We start from the raw sequence: 14,372 nt of genomic DNA, 5'->3' as shown, positions 1-14,372 counted from the left end.
GGTTGCCCCCCCACTCCTGGCTCTCTTCTTCTGTAGCTTCAAGGCATAGCGATTGGTCTCTACTATGTCTCCCACCAGCTCCTCTGTCAGAAACAACTTGAAGCACTCTGCCTCAGATGGAAATGGTAAGGGGCGTTGCACTCCAGACTGGGACTCAAAGTCAACAGCAGGGCCAGGAGGGGTGAAATGGCTGTCAGCCTTCCAGCTACCACAGAACTCATATACTTCATCCATTGTCGGTCTGCCTCCACCACCATCTTCAAAGGGAACTGGGACTTTGTCAGCGGACAAGGGGTCCTCAGATTCAGGATTCTCAATGGCTGGGGGGGCAGCTCCTGACTGTCAATCTGATCCATGACTTTCATACTCAGAATTGTAAAAAATGTCCAGAATTTCCATGTTTGTGAGTTGTCTCCTTTTGAAAGACATTGCTAATGCTACAGCTTAGCTCACTAGCTACATACATAACAACACTGAATGGCTCAGAGTGGGAGGTTACGTGATTGACTGCCGGCACACGCCATTTGTATCAATAAATCACTAACACTATTTTGTGCGGTAATTATTGCTATATTTACGTTTTTATTCACGTTTTCAAGTTAACCTCTTGGGGCTAGGTGGGACGCTAGCGTGCCACCTGTGGTGCACTCCATCAACAGCAGGTGCATTTCAAGAGCGGCAAATTTGAATCCAAATAAATGTCAAAATTCAAATTTTTCAAAAATACAACTATGTTACACCATTTGAAAGATAAACATCTCCTTAATCTAACCACGTTTTACGATTTCAAAAAGGTTTTACGGCGAAAGCATAAATTTAGAGTATGTTAGGACAGTACATTTACAAGAGTTGTGTGTAATGTTTTGTCAAGTCAAAGACAGGGTCACCAAAACCATAAAACCAGCTAAAATGATACACTAACCTTTTACAATCTCCATCAGATGACACTCCTAGGACATTATGTTAGACAATGCATGCATTTTTAGTTCTATCAAGTTCATATTTATATACAAAAACAGCGTTTTACTATGGCATTGATGTTGAGGAAATCGTTTCCCTCCAATAACCGGCAGTCAAGTCAGCGTCACAAATTAAATAATTAAAATTAGAAAACATTGGTAAAATATTATATTGTCATTTAAAGAATTATAGATTTACATCTTTTGAACGCAATCAACTTGCCAGATTTAAAAATAACCTTACTGGGAAATCACACTTTGCAATAATCTGAGCACTGTGCCCAGAAAAATACGCGTTGCGATACAGACTAGACGTCATGTTGGGGAGATCTAAAATCGAAAATACTATGTAAATAATCCATTACCTTTGATTCTCTTCATCAGATGTCACTTCCAGGTATCACAGGTCCATAACGAATGTAGTTTTGTTCAAAAAAGCTCATCATTTATGTCCAAAAATCTCCGTCTCGTTAGCACATGATGTAAGCCAGCCGGACTTCTCGTCATGAACGAGGGGAAAAAATATATTTCCGTTCGTTCAAACATGTCAAACGTTGTATAGCATAAATCATTAGGGCCTTTTTAACCAGAACATGAATAATATTCAAGGTGGACGAATGCATAGCCTTTTATAACGTATTGGAACGAGGGTACCCAACATGAAGTAGCGCGCCAGGTGTCTAATGGGACATCACCGTTCCATGGCTCTTGTTCGGTCAGATCTCCCTCCAGAAGACTCAAAACACTTTGTAAAGGCTGGTGACATCTAGTGGAAGCAATAGGAAGTGCCAAAATATTCCTAAACCCCTGTGTTTTTCAATGGGATAGGTTTAAAGTCAATACAACACATCAGGTATCCACTTCCTGTCAGAAAATGTCTCAGGGTTTTGCCTGCCAAATGAGTTCTGTTATACTCACAGACACCATTCAAACAGTTTTGGAAACTTTAGAGTGTTTTCTATCCATATATAATAAGTATATGCATATTCTAGTTACTGGGTAGGATTAGTAACCAGATTAAATCGGGTACATTTTTTTTATCCAGACGTGCAAATGCTGCCCCCTAGACCCAACAGGTTAAGGTGATAAATCATGCATTCCGATTCTTGAATAGATTGTAATGGGCATATGTGTGTAAAATACTTTTTTGAAGGTTGTTCTGATTATGATGAGCTAAGCTAATTCCAGCTATGTGTGTTTGTTGACATACAATGCATTCTGGGTTTCGCGTAATCGTCTGTCGGACCAAAGATGCTATAACAAAATGAGGTGAGTAAGGGTTCAGTCATTTTTTGAGAACTTCCAGAAGTGAATGGTGGGATATGAATGATGGTAGATGACACACCCCTTCAAAATGCATACTATAAAACAGACCAAACTCATCTTGTCTTCTCTTATTATCTTTGGTTTCTGTGAGGAGGAAAAAAGCATGGCGGGGCGCTGAAACTAATCGTCGGATTACTTTTGATTTCTAGAAAGTGTTTTACTCTATTTTGATCAATGGTTAGCTCACCCGTGATGTGATTCATTATAAATAGTAATGCTATTAGCTAATTCGTATTGTAGTTTGTCAGCCGAGAGTTACACAAATATGACCGCTTGTGTTGCGTCAATCTTTCCTCAGTTACCGCTAGGACAAATGTAGCCTACATTTTTCCGGTTTGGATGATTGTTATGCTATAGATACTTCTGTGAATATCTGAACATTGCATCCAAAAATAAACTGCTCACATTCTGGACATAACTTTGTAAGTACTGTTTTTGGGTAAATAGTTTGGGGAAAAAAAAGTGTGGCCAGCTCAAATGCTGATTGTTGCGTCATTCGAAACTTGCCGTTCTAAATGAGTGTTCTAATCACACGGGTGTGACCGTATGCTTCAGGGACCACTGTAGAATGATCACACCCCGTGTGATGGTACGTTAATGTTGTCAATAAGAAAATGCCATAGATCCTCTCCAATCTGGCATTTCTTAATTTATTGATTAAGTAATAACAATGAAATTCCATGATAATAACAAAGTGTTATGGCTTGTTTAAATAGGTTTTATTAAGAAGCATATCCATGTAAATAAGTGTGCAAACAAAATAGTTACGTCGGTTACCGTGTACATTTGCCTGTCCAATTACCATAACCTCAAATTCCAAGACCGTCACAGCCCTACAATTGCTGAACATGGACAAAGTCAACAAACATGTTCTGGGAGGGGAGGTCTGAAGAGCTGGTTGACTTATCACCTACTATACTTACAGCTCACTCCCAGGTCCCCACCCAGCCATATCATGACTAGGGACCCAGGCAAGAGCTCCTTCTCTAGTCCGAGTGCACACTTCTTAAGGCCTTCCTACACTGTACGTTGGATATTCTTATGATTATTACATGTCACCAAATTAAAATCTTGATATCAAGCTGGCCAGACTGTACAATTTGCTTCAGTACGGCCGTCACATTCCGTGATTGGCTTGCAAGGCTACGTCAGCCGATGTAGGCTGTGTCAACTGCAAAGGTGTATTTGATCTCCGCATGTGCCAGCACCAGCAGCGTAAGCCTCCCTTTATGCTTATGCCCGAGTGAAGAGAGTTTGGAAAAACTGAATGTATGCATCTTCAATTTAATTCAAACTGTATATGTTCGAACTCAGATTCAAAACAGGCTTCCCAAAAACATGGTCGCTGTGGTAAACATTTAGTTTGATTGCCAATTTTTTGCATGTACCAAAATCCCATCAGGTAGCCTGAATTCAGGTGTGTCATGTAAACAAGATTAAGGAAATTGTTCTTCTTGCAAAGCATCTAAACATTTACATTGAACTATTATATTAATCTGACAAGTCACAATAATCGGATTATGGTGTGCATACTCCGTGCAGGCCCTGTTCCTATTAGTCAGTCACCGGGATCGACTCAGAAGACCAGCCACAATACACAAGAAAGGCAAAACATTTTGGGCACTGACAGAACTTTGTCGGAGCCTACAACCACACGTAGGGGCTCTTAAATTGACAGACCTACACTCCGTCACACTGAACGAGCCAAGACATCCGACAATTGTTTACAACCTAAGAATATGCCCAAAATGTGGACATTTTGTCTGGGACGCCAAAATCGTGGCGTAATACGGCTACAATCGTAGTCTGTTTGGGCCCCTTGCAGACATTTAAAGGGATAGTTGTATGAAAAATGTACAACTTTATCATCTTCTTACCTTGAAAGGAGCCGTACGACAACCTGCCCGCACAACCCCATCCCCTCCTCCCTGAGACCTTCTCCCATTCCTCAATTCCCTCAACTAACCACTGTCTGCATCCCCTCTGACTTCAAAACGGCCAGTCACTCCCCTCCTCAAGAAACCAACATTCGACCACTCCGACGTCAAACTATAGGCCAGTATACATGCTTTCATAAAAAACTTGAGCGCGCTGTCTGACCAACTCTCTCGCTATCACTCTCAGAACAATTTTCTTGACCCTAACCAGTCAAGCGTCAAGAGGGGTCACTCAACCAAGACTGCTCTCCTCTGTGTCACAGAGGCTCTCTGTACTGCTAAAGCTGACCCTCTGTTCTCATCATCCTAAATTTATCCACTGCCTTTGACACAGTGAAACATCAGATCCTCCTCTCCACCCTCTCAGGGACTGGGCGTCTCAGGCTCTGCACACTCTTGGATTGCATCCTACCCTGCAGTGCGCTCCTACGAGGTGACATGGAGAAGATCTGTCACTGCACCACACTCACTGTTGTCCCCCAGGGCTCGGTTCTAGGCCCTCTACTCTTTTCTCTATACACCAAATCACTCAGCTCCATCATATCCTCAAAATGGTCTCTCCTATCATTGCTATGCAGATGACACTCTACTGCTCTTTCCCACCCTTCTGACACCTACACTACCATTCAAAAGTTTGGGGTCACTTAGAAAATTCCTTGTTTTCCATGAAAGGCTCTGCAGGAGTTGCAAAATGAATAGGAAATAGTCAAGACATTGAACAAGGTTATAAATAATGATTTTTAATTGAAAGTGTCCTTCAAACTTTGCTTTCGTCAAAGAATCCTCCATTTGCAGCAATCATAGCCTTGCTAGCTAATTTGACACCCACCAAGTTTGGGACAACCTAAACTCAGAATTACTATTAGAAAAATTGGATTACCTTTGCTGTTCTTTGTCAGAATGCACTCCCAGGACTTCTACTTCAACAACAAATGTTGTTTTGGTTCCAAATAATCCATAGTTATATCCAAATACCGCCGTTTTGTTCGTGCGTTCAGGTCACTATCCGAAGGGTAACGCGCGAGCGCATTTCGTGAATTTTTTTCTCCAAAATATTCCATTACCGTACTTAGAAGCATGTCAAACGCTGTTTAAAATCAATTTTTATGCTACTTTTCTTGTAAAATAGCGATAATATTCCAACCGGGCAACGTTGTATTCATTCAAAGACTGAAAGAAAAAAAATCGAGAAGTCTCGTGAACACGCATCTCCAGTCTCACTGTCCCCAGGCTGACCACTCACAAAACAGAGCTGCTGTACTTTGCCCAGAGACAGCAGACACCCCATTCCACTTTCTGGCGGCTTTAGAGAGCCAATGGAAGCCTTAGAAAGTGTCACATTACAGCACAGATGCTGTAATGTCAATAGAGATGCAACAGAAGGACAACAAATTGCCAGACGGGGCACTTCCTGCATGGAATCTTCTCAGGTTTTGGCCTGCCATATGAGTTCTGTTATACTCACAGACACCATTCAAACAGTTTTAGAAACTTTAGAGTGTTTTCTATCCAAATCTACTAATTATATGCATATTCTAGTTTCTGGGCAGGAGTAGTAACCAGATTTAAAAATCGGGTACGTTTTTTTATCCGGCCGTGAAAATACTGCCCCCTATACCACAACAGGTTAAGATGAATGCACAAACTAAGTCGCTATGGATAAGAGTGACTGCTAAATGTAAACACTTTAAAAATAAACAAATGTTAAACTGGAAACCTGACTCAGTCATCTCCCCCTCCGTCCTAACTTATACCTCATGTCTGTAGCTGCCAGCATTAGTACCCATTTCTGTCATCCTTCAATATCTGTTTGGATAAATCAGGATGTTCATTAGCATCAAATAAAATGTATTTCAATCAGTAGAAAGAAAAAAGATGCATCTATTCCCGCCGGTGAAATCATAGGACACATTTATCATCACAACATTAAACTTCTGGAGTCTATGGAGTCAGAGCAATAGAAGAGCTAACCACAATGCCTTTCATTATCAAACTACGGAATGACTTGAAAGAGCAATAAAACCACTAGAAATTGGATTTAAATATTCAATTCAACAAAACATTTGACAACCTACATAATTCCTGCAACACACTGAACGGCAAATGAGAGAGAATTATTGATGTATACTCTTAGGAAAAAAGTGCTAAGTAGAACATATAGTCTACTTCTGCTTGTCCCTATAGGACAACCACATTTGGTGCTAGGTAGAAACCGTGGCAAAGTGTTCTACCAAGAAAGAGAAATGTACAACAACAATCAATGTGTGTGTGTGTGTGTGTGTGTGTGTGTAGAAACAGATGGGCATGCTCCCTCTGATTGTCCTCTAAGATTGCACAGTACACCAGAGGAACAGGCTGACCCTAGCCCACCGGCATATAGGCTATTGCATAATAGATACTGGGGATTGGGCAACACTGTGGCCCCGTTAAAAATGACTTCCAAAAAGGGCCAATCAGGCAGGATAAACACCACACCACTTTGCCAAAGCACAGCCCCCACACCACTCAAGGTAAATCAGCAGATCACTAACTCACTACCATGAGACAAGATCGAATACAGCCCAGAAAGTTATCCCCCACGCACTAGCCCTAGGGTGCGCAAAACCAGACAGGAAGATTGTCAGTGACTCAACCCACATAAGGAAGTAAAGTATAGTGAACAAAGCCTGGCATGCAGTGATGCGCCCTTATAGGGACGACATGGGAGTGCGTGAGCAGGCCAGTGACTCGGTCTCCGTAATTGGGTCAGGGGCAGAGAATCCCAGGAGAGAGAGTGGAGTGCTGGCCAGGCAGACCGCAAGGGTGGTTCCTCTCGCCAGTGCCTTGCTGTTCACCTTAGCACCCCTGAGCAACTCAATCATAGGACCTACTTAAGAGATGAGTCTTCAGTAAAGACTTAAAGGTTGAGGTTCGAGTCTGCTTCTCTCTCATGGATCAGCAGACCATTCCATAAAAGAGGCGCTCTACAGGAGAAAACCCAGCCTCCAGCTGTTTCCTTTGAAATTATAGGGACAATAAGGAGGCCTGCTTCTTGTGAGCGTACCGTACGTGTAGGTACATTATATAGGGAAGACTAAATCGGAGATAAGTAGGAATAAGTTCAAGCAATGCTTTGTAGGTTAACAGTAAAACCTTAAATCATCTCTAGCAAGAAGCCAGTGTAGAAGCTAGCACAGGAGTAATATATATTTGTTGGGTTCTTGCAAGAATGGAAGACTGGGGGCTGAGTAGAGGGTAACATACAGTGCCTTCGGAAAGTATTCAGACCCCTTGACTTTTACCAGATTACAGCCTTATTCTAAAATGGATTACATTTGTTTTAATCTACACACAATACCCAATAATGACAGTGAAGAGGTTTGAAACAGAAATTTTGAAACAGAAATACCTCACTTACATAAGTATTCAAACACTTTAAGACTTGAAATTGAGCTCAGGTACATCCTGTTTCCATTGTTCATCCTTGAGATGTTTCTACTAGAGGTCGACCGATTAATTGGGATGGCCGATTTCAAGTTTTCATAACATATCGAAAATCGTTATTTTTGGATGCCGATTTGGCCGTTTTTTTTTTTTTTACACAAACCTTTATTTAACGTGGCAAGTCAGTTAAGAACACATTCTTATTTTCTATGATGGCCTAGGAACGGTGGGTTAACTGCCTTGTTCAGGGGCAGAACGACAGATTTTTACCTTGTCAGCTCGGGGATTCAGTCTTGCAACCTTACGGTTAACTAGTCCAACGCTCTAACCACCTGCTTTACATTGCACTCCACGAGGAGCCTGCCTGTTACACGAATGCAGTAAGAAGCCAAGGTAAGTTGCTAGCTAGCATTAAACTTATCATAATCACTAGTTAACCTAGTAATATCATCAACCATGTGTAGTTATCTAGACTGTCCTGCGTTGCATATAATCGCTTAGGTACACGTTGCTCCAAACAAACATCAATGCCTTCCTTAAAATCAATACACAAGTATATATTTTTAAACCTGCATATTTAGTTAATATTGCCTGCTAACATGAATTTCTTTTAACTAGGGAAAATGTGTCACTTCTCTTGCAGCAGAGTCAGGGTATATGTGGCAGTTTGGGCCGCCTGGCTCGTTGCGAACTGTGAAGACTATTTCTTCCTAACAAAGACAGCCGACTTCGCCAAACGGGGGACGATTTAACAAAAGCGCATTTGCAAAAAAAGCACAATCGTTGCACGACTGTACCTAACCATAAACATCAATGCCTTTCTTAAAATCAATACACAGAAGTATATATTTTTAAACCTGCATATTTAGCTAAAAGAAATCCAGGTTAGCAGGCAATATTAACCAGGAGAAATTGTGTCACTTCCCTTGCGTTCATTGCACGCAGAGTCAGGGTATATGCAACAGTTTGGGCCGCCTGGCTCGTTGCAAACTAATTTGCCAGAATGTTACGTCATTATGACATAACATTGATGGTTGTGCAATGCAACAGGAATATTTAGACGTAGGGATGCCACCCGTTAGATAAACAAAACGTATTTTTCGAGATGATAGTTTCCGGATTCGACCATATTAATGACCTAAGGCTTGTATTTCTGTGTGTTTATTATATTAGAATTAAGTCTGATTTGATAGAGCAGTCTGACTGAGCGGTGGTAGGCAGCAGCAGGCTCGTAAGCATTCATTCAAACAGCACTTTCGTGCGTTTTGCCAGCAGCTCTTCGCTGTGCTTCAAGCATTGAGCTGTTCATGACTTCAAGCCCATCAACTCCCAAGATTAGGCTGGTGTAATCGATGTGAAATGGCTAGCTAGTTAGCGGGGTGCGCGCTAATAGCGTTTCAAACATCACTCGCTCTGAGACTTGGAGTAGTTGTTCCCCTTGCTCTGCATGGGTAACGCTGCTTCGAGGGTGGCTGTTGTCGATGTGTTCCTGGTTCGAGCGAGGAGAGGGACGGAAGCTATACTGTTACACTGGCAATACTAAAGTGCCTATAAGAACATCCAATAGTCAAAGGTATATGAAATACAAATCGTATAGAGAGAAATAGTCTTATAATTCCTACAACCTAAAACTTCTTACATGGGAATATTGAAGACTCATGTTAAAAGGAACCACCAGCTTTCATATGTTCTCATGTTCTGAGCAAGGAACTTAAACGTTAGCTTTTTTACATGGCACATAGCGCACTTTTACTATCTTCTCCAACACTTTGTTTTTGCATTATTTAAACCAAATTGAACATGTTTCATTATTTATTTGAACTAAATTGATTTTATTGACGTATTATATTAAGTTAAAATAAGTGTTCATTCAGTATTGTTGTAATTGTCATTATTACAAATAAATAAATAACAAAATTGGCTGATTAATCGTTATCGGCATTGAAATATCATAATCGATCGACCTCTAGTTTCTACAACTTTATTTTAGTCCACCTATGATCAATTAAATTGATTGGTAATGCACACACCTGTCATCTATATAAGGTCCCACTGTTGACAGTACATTTCAGTCCAAAAACCAAGCCATGAGGTCGAAGGAATTCTCCGTAGAGCTCCGAGACAGGATTGTGTCAAGGCACAGATCTGAGGATGGGGACCAAAAAAATTCTGCAGCATTGAAGGTCCCCAAGAACACAGTGGCCTCCAACATTCTTATATGGAAGAAGTTAGAAACCACCAAGACTCTTCCTAGAGCTGGCCGCCTGGCCAAACTGAGCGATCGGGGGAGAAGGGCCTTGATCAGGGAGGTGACCAAGAACCCAATGGTCACTCTGAGTTCCTCTAGTTCCTCTGTGGCGATGGGAGAACCTTCCAGAAGGACAACCATCTCTGCAGCGCTCCACCAATCAGGCCTTTATGGTTGAGCGGCAAGATGGAAGCCACTCCTCAGTAAATGGCACGACAGCCCGTTTGGAGTTTGCCAAAAGGCACCTAAAGACTCACAGAACATGAAAAACAAGATTCTCTGGTCTGATGAAACCAAGATTGAACTCCTTGGCCTGAATGTCAGACGTCACTTCTGGAAGAAACCTGGCACCCTCCCTACGGTGAAGCATGGGTGGCAGCATCATGCTGTGGGGATTTTCTTCAGCAGCAGGGACTTTGAGACTAGTCAGGTTTGAGGCAAAGAAAAAGAGCAACGTATAGAGGGCTACTTGATGAAAACCTGCTTCTCAGACTGGGGCGAAGGTTCACCTTCCAACAGGTCAACGACCCTAAGCACACAGCACAGGAGTGTCTACGGGACAACATTTTACATTTTTACATTTTAGTCATTTAGCAGACGCTCTTATCCAGAGCGACTTACAGTAGTGAATGCATACATTTCATTTCATGCATTTTTGTACTGGCCCCCCGTGGGAATCGAACCCACAACCCTGGCGTTGCACACACCATGCTCTACCAACTGAGCCACAGGGACACAGGGACAAGTCTGAATGTCCCAACCAGAGCCCGGACCTGAACCCGATCTAACATCTCTGGAAAGACCTGAAAATAGCTGTGCTACGACGCTCCCCATCCAACCTGACAGAGCTTGAGAGGATCTGCAGAGAAGAATGTGAGAAACTCCCCAAATACAAGTGTGCCAAGCATGTAGCGTCATACCCAAGACTCGAGGCTGTAATCGCAGCCAAAGGTACTTCAACGAGGTACTGAGTAAATGGTCTGAATACTTATGTAAATGTGATATCAGTTTGTCATTATGGGGTATTGTGTGTACATTGATTAAATTGAGAGAAAAATCTATTTTAAAATAAGGCTGTAACCTAACAAAATGTGGAAAAAGTAAAGGGGTCTGAATACTTTCTGAAGGCACTGTAGGTGTTGTCTGAAGATATGTTTTGTGAGTCTGGATTTAAATATGCAAATGAAGTGATGAGTGGTCTAGGAATTTCAGAGGAGTGCAGCAGAGCTCAAGGCACTGCAGGTCCCCATTGGCCATGAGTCTGGTGTTAGGGGTGATAAGCCAGAGTTAGATGAGTAGAGTGAGTGACATGGGATTTAGCTGTGAAGCATGTCAGAGAGGTAAGAAAGAGCCAGGAAATGGAGAGATTTGTTGGTGAGCATAGGAGTTGGAGTGGATGTGATATTTTCCCAGGTTTTGGTGTAAAATTAAGGATTCAAGGATAGAGAAACCAACAACAAGTGTGAATGCTATTAAACCTTTGCGACAATGTGCACAATAGTGAAAAGTAGCATAAAGTCCAACGGTCAACAGTCTTATTTTATACCATAACATCAGATAAGGACCCAGAGGAGGGAGAACACCATCTTTTGCCCTTCCCCTGCCAACCCATCAGAATGCCTGCAAAAAGATTGAGCCTTAACGGTAACACCAAAATGTTGTACCTTTCAGGGTGATCCATGAACAGAATTCTGAACACATTGAAGAGGGTTGACAGAGAGGCTATAGAGAGGAGTGTTGCAGTAGTCCAGGTAAGAGGTGACAATCTGACAAACTGTTCAACACAACACTTGAGAATGCACAAAACTTGGCAGAGCAGAAAATCATATTGGTGTGTGGATCTGAGGGAGTCAGAGACTTGGGTGCTTTATGGGGAAAACCAATGGCTGTGTGTTGTGTGCCCTTACTCTGTAAACAATACAAAGTTGTTTTAAGGTGCCTATGTCATGTAATCAAGTAGCTATTGAATTTTAAGTGCAGTATTTATAATATACATAGTTTTTTATGTAGGAATCATTTTATGAGAAAACTAAAGGGTGTGCAACATGCCTTTCTACATAACAAACAAAGGACAGTAGACATTCGGTTGCTAAGTCACATGCTTGAAGAGCTATTGAAATGTTACAATAGCTTAAGTGCATATATCAAATATTGATATATGCACTTAAATGGGAAAACCAAAGGGTGTGCAATGTGTCCCTACCCTGTGGACATTCCAAAGATGGTTTGTGTTGTCTACGTCACATGATCAAAGATCTATTTAATTTTAAGTGATTGTATAAATAAAAATGTAGGAATATTTGAGAACTAAAAGGTTGTGCAACTTGCCTCTATGTAAGGAATAAGGGACTGTTTAAAATGAGGTTGCTAAGTCACATGGTGTAACAGCTTTTGAAAATGTAATAATGCACTTTATTGACGGTCCCTAATTAGTTGCATTGACAGTGCTCGAGGCTGCCTACAAGGTTGCTGTGTGAGATTATGAAACTCAGGTCGGAATCGTGAAAATAAGACCTGTGCAATGTTGTACACCTTTATTCCTTCATAATGAGCCAAACCGGAGGTATGTAGCTCAAACCGTTCGCCAGCATTTGAAGTTTGAAGGTCCGAATATCGAATCAAACCAACATTTGCCACTAAGAGTTGCCCCTTCGCTCGGTCGACCACCACATTAGACCAATGTAGCAAAAAAAGACTAGCTGGACAGCGGCATGTGTAGCCTATTATTTTAATGCATTTCAACTTCTAATCATCAACAAGCAGCAAGAGCCGAACTTTGTTACAAAGTAGCTATTCTACCCGTGTAACTTGGCACGTTACAAACACTCAATGAAATTGTTAATATAGTAGTTCTAAGACGAAATATTTTTAATTTATCCTTTATTGAACTACGCAAGTCAGTTAAGAACAAATTCTTACTTTACAATAACGTCCTACCCCGGCCAAACCCTCCCCTAACCCGGACGACGCTGGGCCAATTGTATGCCGCCCTATGGGACTCCCGATCACGGCCGGTTGTGATACAGGCCGGGGTCGAACCAGGGTGTGAAGTGTTTGCCGACAATGGAGGAAAGTTCGAAGAGTTGGGAAAAAGTGGAGATTTCTTACCGCTCCCAAGCCCCAACAGCCTGCAAATGTCCCGTGTGAACCGCATGACTGCGACCATCCAGCATTATCGTCTCAAATACCCGTTAATAAAACCAAACACATTGTTACAAAGTGAACATGGGAACAATCGCTGTCAACCGGGAATCTGGGAGGTTTTGTCTGGGCTTCCTTCTTCTTTAAATATGAATTGGCGGATCGCAACCAAATGAAAAGATGCTTACACCGCCACCTACTGTACTGGAGTGTGAGGCCAGTATTTCTCTTATCTTGCCCTGTGTTTCTGCCTACTGTTCTGGAATTCATTACACTTTGTGACAAAAAGAGGACAGAATTAAAAAATAAATAAAAAGCCCTACCAACTAAATGCGTCAGCCTGCTGGCACCTAGCTGAACTCAGGCTAACGTTAGCTGAACCGAAGGAGTATTCTCCCATAATCCCTTAAAATACCTTTGCTTAAAAAAAAGAGATGCTATAGCCAATTTTCACTTCCTGAAAATTGTCAGAATTAGTCTAAGATAACACAAGAAATCGTCATTCATTTTGACGTTTTTGCTTAAAAGAGAGCTTAGTCGCACAATTTTACATCTAACTAAGATGTTTGGTGCAGTATTTTTCAATGAAAAAATGAGCATGAAAACTTTGTCTTGTTGAATGACAACAAAGACTTTATTGAAGAATCCCTAGTGTTGACCAATCACTTTGGCATGCCTCAAGAAAAAATGTTGCCTGCCTGAACAGCCGAAAAAAACATTCACCGAAGTCCAAAACCTAAAAAAGTCACAAAATGTTGTCATAATATAAGCACGAACTCTACCAAACTGTTTCAGCTGGGAAACATGCAGACGCCTTAACTCTACACCCATTAAAACCACACCACTATTGCACTACTTGGCCCTATCTGATCCTACACCAGGCCGGCAGTCTGGGAAGACGGGACGCTATCATTCAACACACATTGTAACTCCTCTGCAATAAAATCTTGTACACCGAAGTACTTCTCTGCAGCTGCCACCACAACATCTATTTTCTGTTATTTACGTTCAATTTCTGCGGAACAGTTGATAACCATGTCTTTGAACGCTAAGAAGCCAACCTGACTGAAACACATTATTCCTATCACTCTCTATTGGCCTCTGCCTACTCACATGGAGCCTCTTAGGATGCATCGCCCTGGACCTCTTTTCCTCTGCAATTCTTCATTGCTTTCATTGCTTGCCTTCATTGCTCAACCTGCTCCACATTGCTCTCACCGGACACTTCTGATTTCAAGCACCATGGGTACCCCTACAGTTAGCACACACAGCTTTTTCCACCGACAATACACATTCCTTTGTCTCATGCCCTCCTGCACACTTCTCACATCTAGGAAT

General features: G+C 41.7%; 1 protein-coding gene across 3 annotated transcripts in view; it reads right to left on the bottom strand.

The window, feature by feature from the left end:
* zgc:123010 (RRM_SF domain-containing protein) overlaps nt 1-13,185 on the bottom strand; it is a 64,667-nt gene extending 51,482 nt beyond the window's left edge. For 2 of the 3 annotated variants that reach the window (XM_014214846.2, XM_014214864.2), the window contains exon 1: nt 13,002-13,185. In XM_014214846.2, the coding sequence (XP_014070321.2) occupies nt 13,002-13,059 (58 nt within the window). In that variant the 5' untranslated portion in view covers nt 13,060-13,185. The remainder of the gene's footprint in view (nt 1-13,001) is intronic. The other variant, XM_014214854.2, reaches the window with a different exon arrangement.
* Between the last annotated feature and the right edge of the window lie 1,187 nt (nt 13,186-14,372).

This window comes from Salmo salar, chromosome ssa01 (genome assembly GCF_905237065.1).
Source record: "Salmo salar chromosome ssa01, Ssal_v3.1, whole genome shotgun sequence".
NCBI lineage: Eukaryota > Metazoa > Chordata > Actinopteri > Salmoniformes > Salmonidae > Salmo > Salmo salar.
The sequence above is the reverse complement of the archived record's forward strand: the minus strand, read 5'-3'. Positions and strand labels throughout refer to the sequence as shown.